This window comes from Delphinus delphis, chromosome 15 (genome assembly GCF_949987515.2).
Source record: "Delphinus delphis chromosome 15, mDelDel1.2, whole genome shotgun sequence".
In the NCBI taxonomy this organism is placed as follows: domain Eukaryota; kingdom Metazoa; phylum Chordata; class Mammalia; order Artiodactyla; family Delphinidae; genus Delphinus; species Delphinus delphis.
In genome coordinates this window covers 15,142,837-15,168,008 of record NC_082697.1, presented here as the reverse complement: position 1 = coordinate 15,168,008, position 25,172 = coordinate 15,142,837, and the positions used below count along the sequence as shown (strand labels likewise).

General features: G+C 39.7%; 1 protein-coding gene across 2 annotated transcripts in view; it reads left to right on the top strand.

Annotated features, from left to right (window-relative positions):
• The window catches only part of STK4 (serine/threonine kinase 4), a 90,364-nt gene that overhangs the window by 52,555 nt on the left and 12,637 nt on the right, over positions 1-25,172 (top strand). Inside the window, exon 11 of one of the 2 annotated variants that reach the window (XM_060030730.1) lies at positions 18,617-19,423. The exons of the other annotated variant lie outside the window; for it this stretch is intronic. Coding sequence (XP_059886713.1) covers positions 18,617-18,700 — 84 coding nt within the window. The 3' untranslated portion in view covers positions 18,701-19,423. Of the gene's footprint in view, positions 1-18,616; positions 19,424-25,172 lie in introns of those variants that run through there. 2 annotated transcript variants of the gene reach the window in all.

Sequence of the window (25,172 nt, the reverse complement as noted above, 5' to 3'; positions counted from 1 at the left end):
AAATGTTTAGTGTGTCAGATAGTGGTAAGTGTTGTAGCAAGTTTGAAGCAGGAAAAGGAGATTGGTGGGGAAGGGAAGGAGAGGGAGAGGGAGGGAGTGTGTGTGTGTGTGTAAATTTGTAGCAATTTAAAATAATGAGTTAAGGAAGTTCTCATTGGTAAGAAGATGAGAGAGTGAACTTCGTGACTACCCAGAGAAAGAGCTTTCCAGGCAGCTGGAATAGCAAATGTAAAGGTCCTGAGGCAGGAACTTGCTTAGTGTGTTTGCAGAACAGTGAAGTGAATAGTATGTTTGGAATGGCATCAAGGGGATGTGTTGTAGCAGGAAATGAGATCAGAGATGTAATGGGGAGTCAGACAACGTTAGGGCTTTTGTGTAATAATAAGGACTTTAGCTTTTAGTCTGAGTGAAATGGAAAGCTACTGGCAAGATGTGACTTGATCCTACTTATGTTTTGAAAACATTGTATTGGTTGCTATATTAATGTACTACAGGAAGACTAGATTTTGTGAACACAGGTGTAGTGTTGTTACCTACTATATAGAAGAGGCCAAATATGGGGCACGTCTGCTGCCATTCCTCTCTTCTAGGTCTTTGGCATTCATATTTTCCACTGAGTCAGGATCCACCTTCAGAATCCTTCTTAACACAGTGTTCCAGGCCGACACTGTTAATCAGAGTAGACTCAGAGATTTGAATCTTCATGTTTGCGATTCCATGTTGCCTCTGGAGTTGTCGTGGACATCTTTGTAAGGACTGATTTTCTCAGTTTAGTGAGTCTTTAGGTAAAGATGAAACAACTTCTGGGTACCAAATCACATCACCATTGTGACAGAATGCTTAAGAATCCTCAAATCTGTATTCCCAGGTCTAGTTAATGATCCTGAGATTCCAGTCACTTTAAGCTAATCATTAATTTGGGATCAGCAGTTCCAGTGTTTGAAGAATTCACTTCTCTCTGCCACAGCCTTCCCATACTAAGATCATTGCCAGAGAACTTATTTTGATAGGCAGGCTACTTATGCAAAGGGGCTTTAGTAGGTCTTTAGAGAGAGAGCTTTTTATCTGGGAAGGAGATGACTGTTGGAGGGAGTGGGCCCATGAGCACAGTGACTAGGTTAGCACATTGCCCAACCTGTATTATTCCTGGCTGGTGCAGGAGAAAGGTCCTGAGACTTATCAGAGGTTATAAACTGGCATCATCCAGCCCACACACCGTTTTTGTGTGTCCTCCACAGTATTTAAAAGTTTTAAATTAGTTGCCTAAGTTTAAAAATTGAGAGCTTCTACATGAAATGTCGGAACTCCAGCTTCTTTTGAAAGCTTGGAAGAGCTGACCGTAAAAGACCTGCATTTTTGGTTGATGGCTGTCCGGAGCTGAGTAGCAGCTGCCTCTTCGGGTCTGACCTCTCTAGTTCTCCTCAAGATCTGATCGACTTCACTCACTTGTATTAAGTATCTAACCTGTCTGGCATTTTTAGGACATTTGATCTGGGGACTTGTGCTCTAAATCATTTGGATTTGTATATGTCCACAGTGTGTCTGAGCCAACCCATCCTGACATATAAAATTTTATTCTAATTTTACCTTGAAAATTTCAGGAGAATTTATTTTAAAATTCTCTTTTAAGAGAATTTCAAGATAAACAATGAAAGACAGTTGAGGTGGAGTATATATGAGCTACTACACCAAAAAGTTCCAAAGAGCAGATGAAAACTATTTTTAATGCCTTGATATTCTTGCTGTATCACCTTCATCCCAAATCAAGCATTTAAAATAATAGTCTCAAAGAGTGTTTCCCAAAGTGTGATTCCCAGGCCAGCAGTGTCAGCATCACCTGGAAACCTGTTGGAAATGGTTTCTCAGGCCACACCCGAGACACACTAAATCAGAATCTCTGGAGACAGTGCCCAGTAATCTGTGTTTTAACCTACCTTATGCATGATCCTAACCTGCTAAATTCACATAAATTTCTTCTTTCTTTCCTGTTAGGTACTATAGAAATTCTAAAATCACATGTATTCGTATTTTATTAACATTGCATGACTTTAAAATTTCCTTTTTACTCCCCTTTTGAGTCTCCTGTACTCTTATTGGAGGTACCAAAGCAGTACCGAAAATCAGGAAAATGTACATTTGAAAGTGACATCTGGCATAGAAGGAACCAGTTTGTTGAGTGAACAAAGTGTTCTGAGTAACCTCACTAAGCTTGAAGAAGGATGTGTGTCAGACTAGCCGTCCTGTTCCCCCAGCCATCTCTTACAGACTTTCTGATTTCCCAGCGGGCAGTATTTAGTTATAAAGAAGATATTCTCTTTCTTCCTGTGAAGGCAATTGCTATTTTGAAATGAAACTTTTTGCCCAAAATGGCAAATGGGAAGTAACTAAATCATCAACAGTGGCAGAACTTGATACTGACAAAAAACTTCATATTTTCATCTGAAACTGAATTCTTGTTGCATTTCTAAAATTGAATTGCCTTATTTGCCAAATTGAAAAAGCAACAAAGATTTCCTTTAATTTTTGAGGCATATTAAAGTGTAAATAAAAAGTGCTTGCAAATGCAATATTCTCTCCAATTAGTATTTCATAGTCTATAAACAGATGCATTTTTGGAAATGAATGTTGCTTTTATGAGAATTCAAACCCTCCCATTTTGCCATCGTAAAGCCACGAAAAGCTGTCAGCTTAAACCCACTTTGGCTCATAGATCTTCCAAAAACACACTGTAATATTTTCGTCTAAGAAGGCTTAGTACCAAGAGGGTGAACAAGACAGACAAGACCCAGGCTCTCCTGGAGTTGACTGTGGTGAGGGAAACAGACCTTAAGTCAGGTAATATACCAGTTCAGGTAATAGTGGCTATTTAAAAAAAAAAAGCACAGTAAGAGAGTGATGAACAATGATATTCAGCAAGACCTGAATAAAGAGGGGAAGCCAGGCATGGGAAGGGGGAGGGAAGAAGTACAAAGTCTGAAGCAGGACACGGTGAGTGTATGTAAGGAGCAGAATGACACACAGGGTAGCAGTCCATCATAAGCACATCAGTAATCCCAATACACACGAGTGCATTAAAATCACTGCACTCGTGAATGTGGAGACTCTGGATAAAATAATAGTCTGGATAAAATAACTCTGGATAAAAATAACAGTCAAAATTCAGCAAAATACTGTTTATAAGAGATATAGCTAAAAGAAAATATCACCAAAAAGTTTAAAACAGAGGAATGGAAAAAGATACGGTAGGCAAATATTCCTAAAAGAAAGTCGGTGAAACAATATTAATATCAGATAAGATAGAATCCAAGACAAAGGAACATTACCTGGGAAAGGGGCATATTTTAAGTTGCTAAAAGGTGTGCTTGATCCAGAGGACAAAAGTCATGAACCTATACAAAGCATATATATTTATCCCAAACCAATAGAAATACAAGGAGCAACGAGAAAACTGCAGTCATAGTTGATGGCTTACATATTCTTCTCTCAAAATTTGATACTTCTGTTAGATAAAAAACCAAAACTAACACAATGAACACGGTTGATAAAACAGAAAATAGGAACACTTTTCAAATATTCGTGAAAATTTTAAAACATATATGGAATAGTCACAAAATTTGACTACGTTTTAAAGTGCTTGAAAAAAATCTCAGTACAGAAGTCATCCAGGCCACATTCACCAACTATAATAAATAAAATTGGAAATTAACAAGAATAAAGTAGCCAAAGCCACTTTATTACACTTGGAAATGTAAAAGTATATTTCTGAATAATTCTTGTTTTAAAGATAAAATCAAAACAGAAATTATAAAATGTTGAGAAATGAATTATAAGAACCGCACAAAATCCAGATCACTGTCATTTAAACCTGTGGGATGAAGCAAAAACGGTATTCATAGGAAGATTCATAGCCTTAATTGTATTTTCTTTTTAGAATACAAGAAAGATTGTAAATAAGAGGAAAATAAAGGTAAAAGCAGAATTTAATGAAATAGAAAACAAACAAAATTTGGGTCAGTAAAACCAAAAGTTGGTTCTTTGAAAGGAACCGACATTTGGCAGAATTGATCAAATTAAAAAGGAAGAAGATACCCTAAACTATAGTAGAGGAAAGGGGAGAGAATGTTACTAGAGATAGAACAATGTAAGAATGGGAAGAGAATATTATTGTTTAAAATTTTATATCATTATATTTGAGAACCTAGATAACCAGATGTTTAAACATTATACCATAGTTAGTTCCTATATGGAAGTGTAATTGCGTAAAAATATCCAAGATACTTTTGAAAAAGAAGACAATGAGGTTGGATTTATGTGTACAACACCACAATAACAAAAGCATTGCGATATTGCCAGAAGAAAACACAGATCAATGGTAAGAGGATAGAGCTGAGAAATATACCTGTGTATATTATAGGAATTTATTATATAATAATGATAAAATGCAGAATAATGCAAGCTGTGTGATACCATTTGTGTAAATTTTTAAAAAACTGCAAACCATGCTACTTATTTCTGTTACGTACATATGCAACTGTATAGATAAAAAAGATAGGATATAAAACTACTTGATAAGAGTCACTGCCTTTGAGGAGAAGAACTTCAGTTTTAACTTTTTAAAGTGGGAATATATTACAATATTAACATATTACTCGCTTAAATTAAAAAAAAATAGAGTGAGATATGTTTTTTTTAATTCTATCAATACTTAGATTTCCCTGGTTTTAGTCTAAATGGAATTAGCCAGAGCTTCTGCAGACCTAGATGAACCACAGTACTTTTCAATCTTACTAACTTTGCAAGGATTGCTGATTATCAGCTCTTGGTATATTAGGTTTTGGAGCAAGTTCCCTATTTATTCAAATAAAGTTGTCTCCAGATTTCTTATGACTTATTCTTTAAAGAGTTGGTAATAGCTGGCCCCCACTTACTAATTCAACCTCTGGACACTGAAGTCCTCTTTGTGTGAACAGCCAAGACTGTAAGATCCTTGACGGCTGGGATTTTTACTCATCTCTGTATTCCTAACACCTTGCAATTGCCTAGCTTATTGTTAGTACATACTTTTCAGTTAAACTCAGAGGCAGTCTCTGGATTAATTCAACATATTTAGTCACTACCGTGAGAAAGTACATAGCGTAGCAGAAAAGACAATCAAATAATTTTGATACCTTGTGCTAATAATAGCTTACATTTATTGAGAACTTACTTTATGCCAGGCATTGGTGTAAGATTCTTTAAGTATATTAGCTCAGTCCTGATAACCATCGCAGGAGGTAGGCAATATTATTATTATTGCCATTTTATGGGTGAGAACACTGAGTCTTAAAGGGAGTAAGTACTTGAATAAAGTTATACAGATAGCAAATGGCACAGCAGGGATTTGGCTCTAGAGCCTAGACTCTTAACCACCTATACTTTATGGCCTCTCTCTAGATATTCTGGTAAATTCTGTCCATAAAGTACATATAAAAACGTGTAGTAGGAGCCCAGAAGAGAGAGCAAGAACTTCAGTACAAAGAACCCCAGGGGAGGCATCAAGAAGTCTCATTTGAAGTGTATTTTGGGTTTTTTTGTTCGTTTTTTGTTTTTTAAAATTTAATTAATTAATTTTTGGCTGCGTTGGGTCTTCGTTGCTGCGTGGGGGCTACTCTTGGTTAAAGTGCACGGGCTTCTCGTTGCGGTGGCTTCTTTTGTCGTGGAGCATGGGCTTTAGGCGTGCAGGCTCAGTAGTTGTGGCTCACGGGCTCTAGAGCGCAGGCTCAGTAGTTGTGGCACATGGGCTTAGTTGCTCAGCAGCATGTGGGGTCTTCCTGGACCAGGGCTCAAACCCGTGTTCTCAACCACTGCGCCACCAGGGAAGCCCTTGAAGTGTGTTTTGAAAGATGAATAGGAATTCTCGAGCTAGAGAAGGAGGGAAAGGACATTGTAAGCACAGAGACAGAGAGAGGGAAGTGTGTGTGTGGAGGCATTAAGGGGTGTGGAATGGCCAGGAAGTCCTAAGTAATGGTGTTTGGAATCTAGGGGCGTGGGTGTGTGAGGAAGGGGGGAGGGGGCGATGGTGAGCCCTTCAGGTGAAGTAAATTAGTGCCCAGTGTGCCCTTATTTTGGGGGGGGATATATTTAGTACACTTTTAGATTTTTCCTTGATGTATCAGAGAAATTAAAAATAGAATCCTAATGCAGCACAAAGAGCTAAGCTAACATCCCCCTGAAGTTGTGTGATAATGGGTCCATCAGGATATAAAACCACCAAACTGTTAACTCAAAATTAATTTGATAAAAGTAACAGAACCTGAACAAGATTGATTGTTTGGGTTGCGTGGATAGTTACAAGCCATTCAGATGGCTTTTTGTGGTAGGGAAGGATAAACTTTAGCACTGAGTTTTTCCCTGGAGGGAAAAAGCCTATGATTTTATGAGACTTTATCGTAACCATTCTTTCCTAGATCAGGGCTCCAAACAAGATTTATTTGGGGGCTTCCCTGGTGGCGCGGTGGTTGAGAGTCCGCCTGCCGTTGCATGGGACATGGGTTCGTGCCCCCGTCCAGGAAGATCCCACATGCAGCGGAGCGTCTGGGCCCGTGAGCCATGGCCGCTGAGCCTGCGCGTCCGGAGCCTGTGCTCCGCAACGGGAGAGGCCACAGCAGTGAGAGGCCCGCGTACCGCAAAAAAAAAAAAGGATTTATTTGGGTTTTTATTATGAAGCTTTACTGAATTGTCAGGGCATAATCAAGTACTCATTTTTTATTAGATGACACTTTTTGCTTTTGGCTGTACACTTTAGAAAGTAGACATTTGGTGGGAGATGAGAATTATTGCTACCTTATTTATAATTTAAACTTACGATTGATATGGTGGCAGAAACGTTTTATTTACTCATGTTTACATTACTACTCTTAAGGGTGCATCTTATGCTTTCAGGGAACCCAAGTATCTACAACTTGAAACTTTATCTGCCGTTTTGTAGAAACAAAAGAAACACTCCCCAAACGTCTGTCTTTTATTGTCCATTTATTTCAAGATGAGTTTTAAAAACGCACATCCTTAAATATCCCAGCCTCCATTAGTAAGATAGAATGTAATGAATTCCCATCACTCGGCTATAACAATCATCAACTCGTGGCTATTTTTATTTTATCTAATCCTCCTCTGCCGCTGTTCACCACTCCTACCACATGGTTATTCTGAAGCAAATCCCAGGCATATTTCATTTTAAATATTTCCATACATACCTATAAAAGAGTAAAGATCCCTTTACAAAAACATAACCACAATACCATCATCATACCTTTAAAAATTAAGAATAATAATTCTTTAATCCCATAAAATACCTTGTCGATGTTCAGTTTTCCCCAGTCATCTCATGCTATTTTCTCATTTGCTTTCTGATTTTAGATATTGCTTTTTATTGTTTCTCTTTATAATTATACAAACTAATTCGTTCCAAAGGCAAACTACAAAACAAAGTTATTCAGATTTGGCTTCTGTCCCTATTCCCTCTACTTTGTTTCCTCCTTTTTTGTTATTTCATTTTGGTTATATGTATACAGTCATCCCTCAGCATCCGTGGGGCATTGGTTCCAGGAGCTGCAACACATGGCAAAATCGGAGGATGCTGAAGTCCCATAGTTGGCCCTCTATGCCTGTGAGTTCTGCATCTGTGGATTCAGCCAACTGTGGATGATCCGTGGAGGGCCAACTGTATACAAATACATGTATGTTTGTACTCCCATTCATAGGTAAGAAGTGTGCTGTACACACTTTAATCTGCCTTTCTGTTTTCACTTAACTGTATGTCCTAGGAATCACTCCACAGAAGTATATAGGGATATTCATTACTTTTTTCCCTGATGCTTAGTACTCTGTTGTGAAGATGTACAGTAGTTTATTCAGCCAGTCCTCTGTTGATAGACAAGCGGGTTGTTTGTAGTGGTTTTGAGGTTGATCACTTCATAAACCTATTCATAAACAGAGATTGAAACTTTTTATAATTGCTACCTTTGTTTTTTAACGTAGCTGTAGCCTTTCAGTTTTGAGAAGCGAGTTACATACTTTAAGTCTCTGTAGCTTTTTTTTTTTCTTTTTTGTAGTTATGTTGTCTTTTGTTTCACTAGCAATGAGTAGATTGATTCAGTGGTATCCCTCTGCTACAATCTGGTGCTGGTTATATAAACTAACTAGGCTCTGCTTGAGTCATAAACCCTGTGTCACAGGAGTGTGCGTAATCATATCCCCGCAAACATTGTTAGATGCTCCAGGTATCCAAATGTTGCCAGGTTGGTATTAAGAACCAAAAGAATCCCTGGAGGCCTGGGATTCCTAATTGCTGTAATCAGAACCTGAAATTTCTTAAGTTTGAATCTCATTACAACTGAAGCCAGATTTGGGTCAGTTACTTTAATTTTGCTAAATTTGAAGTCAGAAAAGAAAAAGAAAAACAACTCTACGTTTAGTATTATTTACTCATCATCAATCAGAAGCTTCCAAACATTTTGAAATGTAAATTAGTTATTAATCTAGAAAGCAGAGCTTTCCATTTTCAGTTGAGGTGAGTGTAAATTATTTTTCTTACTGCCGAATCCACAGCCATGACATTGAATTGTGGTCTCATTTACCTAGACCTATCTTTTTTCACTCTTCTTCCTTTGAGCTGTCAGATTCTTTCTTCAGTCTTTCTTCTTCGCTTCCCCTCCCTTTTTTTTTCTCACACGGACTCTCGGCAGGTCAGTAATCTATATTCCTGGGACATGAAATGTTGAGAAGATAGGGAAAAGGTTTATGTCAGTTTTCTCACCCCCATCCAAAGGCAGGATCTCTATTAGAGTTTTGAAAGTAGTATTTGCTTTTGTAGCCTAGTACCTCTGAAAGAAAAATGATGATGTAGGACTCTTTTCATTCCTCGAGATATAGTACTTACATCATTTCCCTCCCCAAATGTCACCATATTTACTTAAAAATCCCGATGCTTCATCACTCAAGCGAAATACAGCAGAATTGAGCATCTTTTGTCTTTGATGACATGTTCACTCCAAGCACCAATAATTCTGAATGGAACGCGTGTCTCTTTTTCTTTCTTCATCTCACTATTGGAGTTCGATGCTGATGTTACTGAGATTTTGAGCTGCCAGTGTAAGGAAGAAGAGGTATTGAGAAGGTGATTCAGTGAGGAGAAGGCTGATTGATGGTAATTTACTGTATTGTAAAGGCACAACTCATTGGGTGTATTGATTGTTCTCTACGTCCAAGTTTTTGTAAAGGAAAATATGAGATTTCACATTTATTTAGAGGGTCTTATAAGGTTGTAGTCGGGTCTATTTCTAAGGAAATATATTATGCCTGTGTGTACTAAGTGACTACTGTTTTGGTTGAGGTGGTGTGTATGCCTGGGTAGTTTAGATCACTGCAGTCAGACTGTTAGGTTTCTCATCCTGACTTTACCATTTATTGAGTACTTTAGGGCCAGTTTCTTCTCCCTGTGCCTCAGTTTCCTCACTGTAAAATGGAGATAATACTGCTACCCATAGGATAGATTTTGTGTGTGAGTGAGAATTAAGTGTGGTAATGCATATAAAGTGCCTTCAACATAATAGGCATTTCATAAACGTTAACTTCCCCTCCCTTCTCCCTTCCTTTCCTGAAGCACCGTCGATGAAGTAAATTTCAGTAACCTAAACCCCTTTCCCCACTGATTTGCCGTTGACTTTCATTATAAAACCAGAGGTACATTCCCAAAGAAAACTTGCTCCCAAAGAGGCTGATTTAAAACTGCTCTAAAAGAGAGGAATCAGAACTATTACAGCTGGAAATTGATTACCCAAAGTGGTCATGGGTATCATTTTTAGAACTTCTCAATGCTTTCTTTTTTTTATTATTTTATTTATTTATTTATTTTACATGTTTATTGGAGTATAATTGCTTTACAGTGTTGTGTTAGTTTCTGCTGTATAACAAAGTGAATCAGCTATACGTATACATATATCCCCATATCCCCTCCCTCTTGCATCTCCCTCCTACCCTCCCTATCCCACCCCTCTAGGTGGTCACACAGCACCGAGCTGATCTCAGTGCTTTCTTGCTTTCCCTTACTTCTCTGTTCCATATGGCTTTCCTTTGTACCCACCCCCCATTTCATAAACTATTAACATTACTGATATTTTTCAAATCACACTGACTACTTCCACTGCAGCACACACTTTTCACCAATAGATGCCACCCTCTCACTTCTTGTGTGCCCAGCTTCCTGGGTAGAATGATTTCCTTGTGATACAGAGAGGTTGCCAGCTGTGTAAAATTAATGATACCATTCCTTCATCAACCTGAGAGTTGGACGTTGCTTGAAAATAGGTGTACCTTGTAACTTAGACTAGTAGAATGAACATCAGATTATGTCAGAAGAGGGTTGAACGGCCCTGGCTTTAGCTGGGAGCTGGGATGAGTGACTTTTCTCTTTCAGGTTTGTGTTTCAGGTTTGCGGTATGTAAAAATCAAGCATAATTCCGACTGTCCTGCTTTTCCTCCATGGTTAGAGGAAGGATCAAATGAAACGTCAGTTGGGGTTATTTGAACCAAGTTTATTTTTAGAACGATGATAGAATTGTATTAGCTGAGGATTGTAAAGCTGTTTATGTTTGCTTTTGGTTCATTGTGTATTAGTATTGTTGCTTATTTTATTATTATTTTACTTTTTATTTTACCTTTGTGAAAAAAAGAATTAGATCTTTGAACAAGAACCGATAATCCAGAGACAAAGCCAAAGGAGCCGTTAAGCCCGTTAAGCCCAGACTCCTGGAATGCGTCTGTTTGCTGATGACAGTAATGCCATCATATTAGGTTAATACAGCATTTAATAGAGTTAAAGGTGCATTCGTATTTTCCTCTTTAACTTGGTGATTCGTACAGTGTACCTGTGAGAGGGGCAAGAGGAGGGTCTTATCCCATTTATAGTTTGAGGATCTGAAATCCAGACATAAAAAGGCAACTTTCCTACTTTAATGCCAGAATCAGGTCTAGAACCCAAATCCCCAGGTTGCTTCCTGTCTCTGTTAACTCTTGGGTATTTTCTCACAGGAAAAACAAAACGAACTGTGCGCTCCAGTGACATACTAGATACTTATTTAACTTTACAAAGCAGGTGAAAGAATCTTCTTTCAGAAAATACGTGATGGGGGTTCTAGTGACCAGGAAGAATGGTTTCAGGTTTATCGAGTCTTAATGGGAATTTTGTAATAGTAAGAGAGTACTTATTATTGACCCGAATGATTTTTTTCATGCTTATTCAGAACACAATGTAGATTGACAGGCTTTGCATTTCATCAATTATTTACATAAGTAATTCCCCTTGTCGGAACAATGTAATTTTTACCTTCTTCTGATGTTCTTTATTATTTACTTTGTAACCGTGGGTTTTACAGTAGTTGTGATGTTGTTCAGGAAAAGTCATGCTCACTATAAAAAGGCATTATTATTTTAAGAACACTTTGAGTTTTGACCAACTATAACCTCTGTGAAAACAAAGGTATCAATTGTAGAGGAGTCTTAATGGCTACAGCAAACACTTGATATGCCCTCTGGTGATATCTCTGTCACAAAGTGCCTATCGGTCTCATTCAGGCACTTATTCCCGAAATCTTCCCCCCTCATACCCTGTTATCTATTCAATATTAGCTTTTCTGTAAATTTACTCTTCTTACCTTAGTGGTAGACATTGAATATTTTTAGTAATCTTTTTTATTAATTTTTTTAAAAAAATTTATACAATTTTTAAAGGTTCTACTTCATTTACAGTTATTAAAATATTGGCTGTATTCCCTGTGTTTTACAATACATCCTTGTAGCCTGTCTTACACCCAGATAGTTTGTACCTCCCACTCCAGTAATCTTCATATTGCTTGCTCGTTATCTTGTCTTCTTTTCCCTCCCACCTTCTGTATTTATTTTATTATTATTATTTGTGTGTGTGTGGTAAGAACTCTTTATTAACATAAGAGCGACCCTACTGGCAAATTTTTACGTATATACAATACAGGATCGTTTGCTGTAAGCACCGTGCAGCATGGTAGATCTCTAAGACTTATTCATCTTGTATCCCTGAACTTGGTACCCTCTGACTAATACCTCCCCATTTCGCCATTTGTCTTATTTTAAATTTTACTGGCAGGGACACTTGCTCTTTTCAAGTTGTAGAATTTGAGAAGAACTGATGAAAATAGCAGTTACTGGGTGCTAACCGTGTGTTGGGTTCCTGCAGAAGTCTTGTCCCGTTTGCTTCTCACAGCATCCTGGCGCAGAAGCTCCCACTCGTTGACAGAGAGGCTCAGAGACTCTGACTTACGGGTACCCGCCCGCCCATCCCCCCACGGCACGTGATTCATGGGTGACAAAGCTAGGCTTTCGATTTAAGTTTTCTGATGGTCAAGACCATAGTTTTTCTCAGAATAACACGCTTCTGTGGTGAGAAGTGTCACACACGTGCTGATGGTGAGTGATCATCTGATTCAGGGGCTGAATTGTCTTTCCCTGAGGGGCCCAGCACTTGGCAAATCGCCGTGGTACACAGGTACTCAGAATGTGTCATCTGATTATGTTGTTCGAACCCGTTGTGCCTTCTCTGACAACCTTTCCAAATCTCTTCATATTTTCTTCCTGTGATATCCATTCATCCGTGTGTATAGGAGCATGTTAATCACCTTGCAAAATTGTTAGATGTGAAATTTAAGTTTTGTTCCCCTTCTGTAGTACGTGTTAGTAGAAAACATTGATTGGAACAGCAGTGTGGGGAATCCCCTACATCAGAGTTGGATGAAGAATGCAAAGCATCTAGCAAAGTGCCTGGCATTCCTGCTCTACAATTAATATGTTGGTTCCATTCAGAGCGAGAGCTTGGATATCATTAAAGAGAGCAGTGGGCTGGTAATCAGATCTCGGTTCTGATAGTAACTAGCTTTGTGTCCTTACGCAAGCCACCTAATCTTTCTGGGGCTCTCGTTTTTTCATCTACTAAGTAAAAGTGAGATGAAAAAGTCTTCAAGAGCCCTCAAGTTCTCTCAGCCTTTGTTCACTAATCTTTAAAATGGAAACAATGCATACCTGTCAGAGGGTTTATTTGAGCTGGAAAGAGATAGCCTGTGTAAAGCACATAAAAGATGCTCAGTATATGGAATTTTTTTTTTTCCTCTGTCCTTTTACAATGTGGGGAGGTGCTCTGGACACCCTGGAGACCAAAATGAGCACAGGAGGCAGGATAACATGCTGACCGAGAGCCAGACACACCTGGATTCAGTCCTGGCTTCACTGTTGAGGGGATCTTTAACTCTTAACCTAGAATGAAGATACTAATCATACTTACCTCGGGCTTATTGAGAAGATTAAATTAGAAAAGGTTTTTAAAGTGTTTAACAGAGTGCCTGACCCATAGTAGGCATTTGGTAAATTTTGTATTCGTGTGTAAGACAGGTGGGAGAGATGAACTACCAGGGCAAAAGAGTTAAAAATGACGAGGTAGGTCGCCCCAGACAAGAGAGGCAGGAGGCAAGCCCAAAGCTCATTTCACAGCTCTGTCGAGGGCCCTGCTGCTGTGGCTCCCCCCTCCTAGTTAAGTGGTGTTTGCTTCAAAGTATTTATTTAACACCTGAAATGAGCTTAATTCTGTTGAGGCTTTCTTGTTCATGGGGTTTAAATATCAAACTTACTGATTCCTACAGACGTTGTGTGTTTTCTCTGATGAGATTTCTCCCCTTCTGTGCCTACCTGGGAGCTGTAGGACCTGGAAAGTCCTCACATCGGCGTTCTTTTTCAAAACAGTTTTGATCCGGATGGGTGTGCTTGTTGGTATAAAATAGCTCGTGTGTGTGTGTGTGTGTGTGTGTGTGTGTGTGTGTGTGTGAAAGAGAGAGAGAGAAAGAGAAAATGAGATGAGAAAGACGCAAGACAGACCAATAGAGAGCCATTATCTGGGAGCCATCACCTGTCGAGTGCTCCTGCCTGTATAGCTGAATTTGCATTGCACACATCGGATTAAAGGGTGGCCAGCTGCTGGAAGAAGAGCAAACTCGTATCTACTTTTTTTTTTTTTTTGCGGTACGCGGGCCTCTCACCATTGTGGCCTCTCCCGTTGCGGAGCACAGGCTCCGGACGCGCAGGCTCAGTGGCCATGGCTCATGGGCCCAGCCGCTCTGCGGCATGTGGGATCCTCCCAGACCGGGGCACGAACCCGTGTCCCCTGCATCAGCAGGCAAATATGGATGTATCCCTTTTAAAAATCTTATCTATATTCCTTTTTTTAAAACTAGACTTTTTATTTTGAGATAACTATAGATTCACATGTAGTTGTAAGAAATAATACAGAGAGATCCTGTGTACTCTATACCCAGTTGCCCCATTGGTAACATCTTGCAAAATCATAGCATAGTTTCACAACCAGGATATTGACATTCATCCGTCAAGAGTGAAAGAACAGTTCCATCACCACAAGGATTCCTCCTGTTGGCTTTTATAGGTACACCCTCCCACCCCATTTCCTAACACGTGGCAACGACAAATCTGTTCTCCGTTTGGTGTATCTGAGAGTTTAAAAAATCTTGGGGGAGCAGTGTCTAAAATGAAGTAAATCGAGGAATTGGTTGTCTTCTCCCAAGTGTTAATATTCCCAGATATGGCAGGACCAAGCATAAAGTTGTTTTCACTGGGAAGAAATGTTCCATTCCAGATTCAGATGGACATTTTCTACTTTTGACATGCTGCTGAGACTGTAATTATAAACTACAACCATTCTAGAATGGATTTAAACCAGTTCCTGGGATGAATTAAGACCTTGTGATAAAATACCATATATCATCTGTCACATTATCTGTGGCAACCCTTCTCTGTGCCAGATTGGTTAATGAGGGCAACAGCTGCCCAGAAGTTTATTGCTGAAGGAATGCTTAACAGTGGTACTGTGAGCTCAGCACTTTATGCGAGAATTTTCAGAAATTGCGCTTGAGTTCCCGGAATTTGATCAGTTTTACGTACAGTTATATAGAAGGTATGTGATTTGGAGGAGTTTGCCTTCTTTCATTCGCACGACCTCTCCTCCCATCTCAGTTTTTTTCTTGTGGAAAATGAAAATCTCACGGGATAAGCCTTATTCCCTGACTACTGGCCTTCCACCCATCCATGCCTTCCCCTTCTCCTGGCTACCTTCTGTTCCTGGGCCTGTTCAACGAGGCAGAATGACCGTAGCCTCAAGGAAACGTGTAGACTAGATGACCTTTAAGGTTCTGTCTTATCCTGGGAGCCAGTGATGCTGCATCAATGAACTCTTCTGTAGCTCCTCCAGTGTGACGGGTAGGTGAGCATCCCACATTCACAGTGAGGGGAGAGACCAGGCTGTAGGATGTACCCCGTGGCTGTGGATTACACATCTAACCCTGAGGGGCCATGGGGACTGGGGAAAGGAGAGCCAGTTTGGCTGTGGCACACATAATTTTTACAATTTGAATTACCGAAAAGGGTCTGAGCTCTCCAGTTCACCACGGATTGCACCACTTCCTGTTTCCCTGTATCAAAACTGGCCCATTGAGCTCATTTACCTTGCCTGTGCCGGCCCCTAAAAACAGCTGCGTTTATGACCTCTGATTTAAGCAGTCCCCAAATCGTGGACCTTTAGGTGGCTTCCGGCTTTTTAATATTAAACATTGTTTTAATGAACCACCTTTGCACAATACATATGTCCTTAGAGTTAATCCCTGCAAGAACACTTGGGTCAAACTTTGGGTCAAATTTAAGACTGTGATACCGATGGTCAAATCCCCCTGTCGTTTTGGTGTCTGAATTGTCAGTTTGTGTTATTTATCTGATTATCCTTGGATTTCTTATTTTCCTATTGATTTCAAAGAGTTCTTCATATATCAAGTGAGATTATGAACCTTTAAAGATATTTTCCCAGTTTTTAAAAACTTTATATAACGTGTCTAACTGTCCAGGTAGTTTTAGTTTTATGTGTTTTGATTTAGCAGCTTTTCCTCTATGGTTTCTGGAACTTAATGCCATGTTTAGAAGTTTTTCAGATCCCAACATTATAAAAATATTAACCCTTACTTTCTTTTAGAATGTTTCTTTTTTTTCATTTTCATTATTTATCCTCTCTGGAATGTGTCTTGGTGTAAAGAGTAAGGTTGCAATCCAGCTTCATCTTTTTCTAAACAGTTAGCCAATTTTACCTCCAACCAGTGATTTTTAATATACCTGGTGAATTTGGAATCACCAAATCTCGAAGGCTTCTAATATTTAAAAGTGGCTTGTTTTTACAGGTAGCAAGTTTCCACTTCAAACTTTGAGTTTAAATATTTTTCTGCTTTTACAATCTCTGGAAAGGAGCTGTGAACAGAACACGAGATTGGTTTTGGCATTAACTTTAAAGCATCTCAAATAGGCTGATTCTACAGAATTTGATCCAAAGCATTTCTATGCCTTGATGCTTTTTTTGCCAAGCAAAATTGATTATTTCTGACCAAAAGGCCTTCAGTGCTGGGCTGAAAAAGGAGTCAGGGGTCCTCTTAGGCTGGTTGCAGGTTATATAATTTGGCATCAAGTACAGTGCTTTTTCTTTTTCTCCTAAGTTTCTTTCTATAGCCTCCAATGGTCAGTGATCCTTGTTGCCGGGGACTTTATATCTGGGGGGCAAATTCAGACCCTCTCTAAGTCCTAGTAATTATAACTTTAAAATGCTTTTATTTTTTTCTTGGAAGTTTGATGAATAGGTATCTGAGGTCTTTCTTTGACAGTGATTCCCAGCTTTCTCTTGTATTGTAGAATTTAGCTGTGGGTTGAATTTGTTGTGATGGTATATTTTCACCTGCAATGATGATTCACTCTTTCACATCGGTTCTCTTTATAGCTTTAATTAGAAATGCTTTTAGTTCTTGTAGTTTGAAACTTACTTGAGTATCTTAGTGTCTTGGCAGGTTCCTCCTTTGTAGTCATAGTCTCCTAAATTATGATAGTGTCTTTTAAAGATTTTATCATCGATGCTTGTTTTTAGGTTCACCTTGCAGGCAAAAAGGCAGATTCTGCTGCTGTGGTCGAAAGACAGTGTAGGTCTGGGTTAAAACCACCAGTCTTAGAGAAGAAAATTTCTTCTACTGTTCCTCCACCCCCAGCAATAATCACAGTTCACATTTTAAAGTATTTGTTTCCATATTTCTTATACTTAAATTGTACACAGCTGAGATCATTCTGTATATATAATATGGCATCTTGATTTTTTTTTTCACTTAACATATCAGACATTTTCTCATATCATTAGAAACACCTATAAAATTATCATTCTGATGGTTACGTAATAGTCCATCACATCATGTTATTATTATTTTTTTTGCTGCATTGGGTTTTTGTTGCTGCGTGCGGGCTTTCTCTAGTTGTGGTGAGCAGGGGCTACTCTTCGTTGCGGTGCGCGGGCTTCTCAACTGCTGTGGCTTCTCTTGTTGCGGAGCAAGGGCTCTAGGCACATGGGCTTCAGTAGTTGTGGCATGTGGGCTCAGTAGTTGTGGCTCGCAGGCTCTAGAGCACAGGCTCAGTAGTTGTGGTGCGTGGGCTTAGTTGCTCTGCAGCATGTGGGATCTTCCTGGACCAGGGCTGGAACCTGTGTCCCCTGCATTGGCAGGCAGATTCTTAACCACTGTGCCACCAGGGAAGCCCCACATCATGTTATTTTGATTGACTTCCTCATTCTCCTTTTATTTGGTGTTTGGTATTGGGAGCTTTTTTGGTTGGAGCGAGGTTGCTCTGAGATCATTCACACTTACTAAGCCAGGCTTTCTCTTCTTGTCAGTGAGAGGTTTAGGAGTTGAGGCTTTGTGTTTGCTTTTTTTGTTTTGTTTTTTCATTAACTTTATTTTTTTTTACTCTTTTTATGTATAATTTTATTTATTTTTAATTTTTAAATTTTTTTAACATCCTTATTGGAGTATAATTGCTTTACAATGGTGTGTTAGTTTCTGCTTTATAACAAATTGAATCAGCTATACATATACATATATCCCCATATCTCCTCCCTCTTGCGTCTCCCTCCCACACTCCCTATCCCACCCCTCTAGGTGGACACAAAGCACCAAGCTGATCTCCTGTGTGCTATGTGGCTGCTTCCCACTAGCTAGCTGGGACATATATACAGTACCAAATGTGTTTGCTTTGTTGTTGGTATTTCATCTGTGGAGTGTGTGAATGAAGCCAGGATTTTAAACCTCAGATGCTACTCTCTCTGTCTCTGGCCACCATCTTTCCATCCTGGACTAACTCCATGCTTGTTTACTTGTTAACCTTTCTTTGATGAGTTTCTTTTCATAATCCTGTGCTGGAAGAAAGGTGAATGGAGACCATGATTAGTACTCTGGTCTCCGATGCTGCAGTGCCTTGTGAGTACCCAGGAGCCAGCCAGGATAAACACCAGTTGCACATTAATGGTCTTTACTAGGGTAACCACGCCGAGTGGTTCCTGGTGAGAAGACTGTCCTAAATTGTTCCTGACAAGGTATACTGTTTTTGTTTCAGATTTCTTATTTTTCCTGTAAAGCCGGGCTTTGAGGCTGAATTAATTTGTACTTGGGAATATAATGAGATCTTGTACTTTTACTGTCAGAAAACCAGCCAAGAATATCAGTCAGAAAAAGAAATATGTATCCAGAATTGCCAGGGCAACCTGCTGTTTAGATATGCTTTCTGAGAAACCACATGGCAGATGAATGTCGTCTTTGTCCCGAGCCACAGCAGCCTTGTTCTGCTGGGGAATCGAGCAGCCAAGGGAGGCTTGGATTTTAACTCAGTTATTGAAATGACACCAAGAACAAGGCTTTAGTGCCGCAGCGCGTGACCCCAGAGGGTTGTTTAGAGCGATATCAGCCTGTGTGAGCTTGACACTGGTTTTCATTGCCTTTGTTTGGTTCTGAGGCAACCTGATCTGTGGCTGCTTGGCTCCTTCTTTCAAGTACATTCTTCGTGGCCGGTTACTCTCTGTTTTTACAGTGTAGGGTGGTTTTTAGCTCAACCACATGGCGAGCCAGAGAACAGAGTCCATACCATGGGTTTTGTGAATTTGGGTAGCAGCAGTGTGAATAGGAGTAAGAAATAATTTAGATCTGGATGGCTTAGAACAGAAGAGCAGAGGGACTTCCCTGGTGGTCCAGTGGTTAAGACTCCACACTCCCAATGCAGGGGGCCTGGGTTTGATCCCTGGTCAGGGAACTAGATCCCACATGCCGCGACTAGAGAGCCCGTGTGCCACAACTAAGACCCGGTGCAGCCAAATAAATAAATAAACATTAAAAAAAAAAAGAACAGATGAGCAGAAACGGATCCTAAGACCTGCAAGCAGTATCTTGACAACTCAGGTCCTAGGAAGGGCTGTCCCGAGGTCACTTCCACCTGGCTTCACTGAAAGCACAGGTAACAAATGGCCTATGTCTTGAATTCCTAGAAGCCATCGCCTCTCTCAATAAGCTCTCGTGGCATTGTGTCAGTCAGAGTGCTGGGCTTTCAGAATGGACAGGGGCCTTAAAGGGCGTGTGTTCTAGTCCTGCTGCGTCTCCAACAAGAGACATCGTCCAGCGTTTTCTTGACCACTTCTGGTCATCTCTGAGAAGGGGGGATTCCACAGCTGGGAAATAGTACATACCGCTGCTTTCAAAGGTCTGCCTGAAGATACTTTGTTTTCTGATTTCAGCCAAAATTTGTCCTTAGGGATCTTCTACCCTCATGTTTATTTTGATTATTCCTCGCAGAAACTTTCCAGAAGGTTAGTTGGGATTATCTAGCTTTTCCATTTCACAGACGGAGACAGAGTACATTATCCTGCAGACCTCAAATTCTCCATCTAAAGAATCAGGTTAACAATTAGAGCTGTAAGAGTTAATGAAGATCAAATGAGATAATACACAAAAAGTACTCGATGTAGTGACCTGCTAATAGTGAGTAATAAATGTTGGGTTGGTTTTTTTTGCGGTACGCGGGCCTCTCACTGCTGTGGCCTCTCCCGTTGCGGAGCACAGGCTCCGGACGCGCAGGCTCAGTGGCCATGGCTCACGGGCCCAGCTGCTCCGCGGCATGTGGGATCTTCCTGGACCGGGGCACAAACCTGTGTCCCCTGCATCAGCAGGCGGACTCTCAACCACTGAGCCACCAAGGAAGCCCAATACATGTTTTTAAAATGCTGGCTTATATTATCGTAATTGTAACTATAATCATTATACAACAAGTTCCTTAAATCCTACCCTCTCACCAAGGCAACCCCAGGGGGGGCTTCTGCTTATCCTTCTGTCCTACCTTTCTGTATGCTTTCTTGATTTACCAGGAATAGCATTGTTAGTATTATAAGAAGGTGGGATTAGTATTATAACAATGGTTCTGGCCCCCAGAGATTTCCCTTCTTCTACAGGAGGAAGCTTCAGGAGTTGTATCAGTAGTCTGCCTTGTTGGGAGAACTGGAAATTGAGTTAACTTTTCTTTTTCCTGCTTATGGGGAAGCAACTTTGCTCAGGAATATCATGGTTATCTCTGTGTTCAAAGATTGCTTCATCCTCTGTGTCTCTATTAGTTAAGTATACATTTTTTCCTTTATCCTTGTGGTCCAGATTTCTTAGTCCATCGTCTTTTTGATTTTCTTCCACGTAAATCTAGGGCTTTTCCCCCCCTAGAAATCTTGATTGCATATAAGTTTTTAAATTTTTTGGCATCAAGTTTTGGATTTTAAAATTTGTAGAATATGTAGTTCCAGCTTGGTTTCATTCCTAGTGTTTGTTTCTTGTTTTTTTTTTTCTTTATCAAATTTATCAGAAGTTTTCTGGGCTTTTTTGTTTTGTTTTGTTTAGTCATTTGAAAGATTCAGCTTTTGGTTTTATTGATCCTTGCCATTGAGCATTAGCTTTTGAATTCATAAATGTATATTACCTTTATCTACTTTCTTTGGGTTTATTCTGGGTTTTTTCCTTCTCTAATTGGATAATTAAGCTTAATAATTTTAAATCGTCTCTCTTTTCTAATCTATGCATGTAAGGCTCTAAAATTCCCTTTAAGTATTACTTGAACTACCTTCCACAATTTTTTATATGTAGTTTTTGCTTTATAAAGTCAAGTTTATTGAGGTTAAATTTATATACCGTAAAATTGGCTTATTAAATTAGTGTACAGTTTGCTGAGTTGTGACGGATGTGTACAGTTGTGTAAACACAACCATAATGAGGATATAGAACATTTCCATCACCCCCAAGAGTTCCCTCATGCTGTTTTTTGTTCTGCTAGTTTTTTCTTTTCTACGATGTCTGTGCATGGAGTCAGTCGTTCAGGGCATACTCTTCTGTGGAGGGTTCTTTCATTTAGTGTGCTGTTTTGCAGTTCATTGGTGTTGTCGCATGTACCTGGAGTTGTTCCTTTGACTGCTGAGTAGTTTCGATTGTTTGGCTAAACCACAATTTGTTTATCTAGTCACCATTAGTACAGGTTTCAGTGGGAGGAAATAAGAGTATTTTAATCCTACACTTGGGCTGTAAATAAACATTCTCGACTATTCTGCATTTGAAATTGCCTGGGCATTTTTCAAGTTGAAATTTTTCTTCGGGGTTTGGCATTTTGGACGTTTTTCCATTAGTGGGCAAGCACGTGCTCGTGTGTGTCCTCACCGGCACCCTGTCTCCCTGTAGCAGTCTGGGTCCAGTCAGGAGATACAAACCACATTGTAGGTTAAACGGGGGAGGTTTACTACAAGGAGTTATTAATCTAAAAAAAGACAGAAATAGAACAGAGTCACAGATACAGAAAACACACATGGTTACCGGGGGAAAGTGGGGGGGAGGGATAAACTGGGAGATTGGGATTGACACATACACACTACTATATGTAAAATAGATAACTAATAAGGACCTACTGTATAGCACAAGGAACTCTACTCAGTGCTCTATAATGACCTAAAAAAGAGTGGATATATGTATACATATAACTGAGTCACTTGGCTGTACACCTGAAACTAACACAACATTGTAAATCAACTATCCTCCAATAAAAATTAAAAAAAAAATACAAGGAGTTATTACCTATGATACAAGAGGAGCTGTAAGGTATAGGGAAACTCTCTATGGTTCCCTAGGGCTGACGGAGTGTCCCCAAGGAAGGACAAACTACCAGGGGTTCAGACTTCAATAGAGGAGGTGGGGTTCAGCCCGTGGCCTAGCAGAGGAGTTTGCCGGTTTGGCCAGACCTGAGCTGGCCCAAAGGCTCTGGGCAGACCATGGGTATCCATGGCCCTCTGGAGTGCAGGCAAGGAGCAGGCAAGGAGCGGCCAGTTCCATGGACGTGCATGGAGGGTCTGGGTACCGGTGGGGCCAGGAGACCTTCAGAGCCTGCAAACCTCGTGGGAGCTCTGGTGTCCACGTCGACAGGACTGCTGAAACGTTATTACCAGGCTGAGGCTGCAAAGTCACACAGGAACCAGGTTCTGGGCCGTGGCTGGGCCACACGCCACCAACTGTCCTCACATCCACACTGCTGGCCCCAGTGCTGGACGCTCAGGGGAGCTGCCTCCTCCCTGCACTGTCCCCCCAGCCTGTCCTGAGAAAAACATCACGTACACTTCAAAGGAGAAGCACTCAACATGCATGTTTATCACAGAGCATTACACAGAGAAGGGTGCATTTAGAGCTGAGAGGTAATAAATTGGTAACTGATACACTCTCCCTGTTCTTTTTAAAAGAAATACTATCAAGTCAAAAGCAGTACTAACTATATACTTGTGCTATTAACAGTCAGATATACTTGTGCTATGAACAGTCAGACATTTCACAAGGGGAAAGGTTTTAAGAAAATTAGAACTTATAAAGACTATGTTTATAGACAGATATAAACATCATCTTAATCATGAAATATACCTTCCCATGGTATATTACCGTATACATCGTCTTATTATCACCATTCTCCCCTCTCCCTGTCATTATAGTTTCCAAATTTTATGCCAGACCCCAGGTCGAAGACAGTTTCTTTCTTCATGATGCTTGCTCACTATAGAAAACATACAGGATACAAATTGTAAAGAACAGTTTCATACCAGAGAAGCTCAGTGTTTTTAACTCTGAGCTCGGATGAGCTTACTACTGCTAGGAATGTGGTGATCATTGTTCCTGAGCCAAAAAACTAGGACACATGGTCTTTACAAAGAATGTTTTCTGGTTTGTGAATTGATACACATTTGAAAAGTGTTACCATGGCATAAATTAAATCACATTTGATTATCCATACTGATTAAACATTGGTTGAAAAGAATAAAGAACTATCTCAAAGTATCTAGGACACATACATATTAATGCTTTTATTTTTCTAAGTTTCTTTAAAAAAGATGACTTTATACAGAAGTCTTAAATCAGAAAAAGAAAAGGAAAATGGTAAAAATCCATATTTAGCAGTTTTGTGGTTTGGGCAGAGTAAGTCTGACACACCCCTCTATCTAGACCTAATTTTTTCTTTTTGACACTGTAAGGAATTTAGGTCCCAAAACTTGATGGCCATTGCAGAAAGATGCTGACATGCCTTGCAGATAGAACTTACCTGCTTTTGCTGCAGATTTTTTTTTTTTCTCAAAGGCTATTGTGAGAATACTTCTCTTGGGGTACTTAGGTTGTAAATCTCTGAGCCTTCATTACATGGGAGTGCCCAGCAGTAAGGCTTATAGAGGTTTTATATGCTTTCCAGAAATCGAGTGCTGTTCATTACTCAGAGAGTTTGTACTTTCCTTCTTGACTAGTTTTCTGTAAACGTTTTGTTCTTTTAGTGTATTTAGACTGGATCCTATTTATGTTTGAAGATACCTTTTAATACTACCTTTATTAAATAAAGTGAGATTAATTTGTATTTCAGCCTTCCGATTTTGCTTGGGATTCTTTGGGCTTCTTCTTATTTGGTAAGATAAGGGAGAAAATAGCCTGGACTTTTTGTTACCTTGGAAATTTCCAGCCCAAGAAAGTGTGCAAAGGCACAACTTATAGGGATTCTTGTGTGATTAGCTAGCCCTTTTCCCGAATTATTCAGCTACATTAAAACTGCAGCTTGGTGCAGTTGGTGTTTTAGGTTTTCATATCCTCTGAAAGATTAATATCCCGCAAGAACGATGATACTGTTGATGTCTCCCTTTAGTGCTTTCACATATCGGGAGCATCATATTCAGCTCTATTCCTCTACTTTGCCTCCTTTAGACATTGACAGTTATTTTAGGACGTTTAATTATTCTAGGAGGCTATGTGTTTGCTAACGTCCTGAAAATTTTCCTCTCATAGTTTGGCTTCCTTAAGTGTGAGATCTATAAACCAATTTAGAGCTACTCTTAAAATAGAATTTTTCTTACAGAGCAATCAGCAGCAGTCAAGACCAGCGTGGATTTTCCTGTCCCTTCTCCCTTGTAACTTTATTGCAGTCATTACACTGGTCGAGCCGTTCATTTGACTTTGGCACGCATGAGTCAGTTTGGAATAACTGACATAACCTTATTTAACACACTTATATTATGCTCTTAGGCTTATTTATTGATTACATATTTTCAAAGCTTCCGAAAAGCCCGGTGTCTTACTAGTCATTGAGGGAAGCCAATAAAAAGTCAGTATCATTTTCAAGCAAAGGCTTCAAGATTGAAGGATCTATTTCTTTATTAAATATTCATTGAGAACTGTTTTCTGCTGTCCTGACTCTCTGAAAATATATTAAAGGTAGTTCCTATTCTTAAATAGCTCCCACTTTAGTAAAAGGAAAAGGGAGCTGGGGAGAGAGAGGAGTGGGAGCTTGAGCGGGGCTGCAGGGTCGAATGGGCATCTCCTAATCCGAAGACAGGGAGGATTCTGTTCTGCAGAAGCATGGAGGCATGAAAAACCATGGAATTGGAAACCCAATGGAAAAATGACATTGGAAAACCATGGAAAAAACCCAAAGGAATTTTGAGTAACTATTAGTGATATTGATAAGTGAACTTGTAAATCCTTTCATTTACTTAACCTAATTTTATTAGCTCCCTGTACCTCATATGTGATAGTTACTTAAAATAACAAGATTTGCATTTCATTTTTGAAAATTCTACAATTCAGACTTTCCCTGAATTAGAGTGAGTACCCCTTCTTTGCACTATAAATATATAAAAAGGCAAGCTCTTTCTCTCAGAGACTCTGACCACA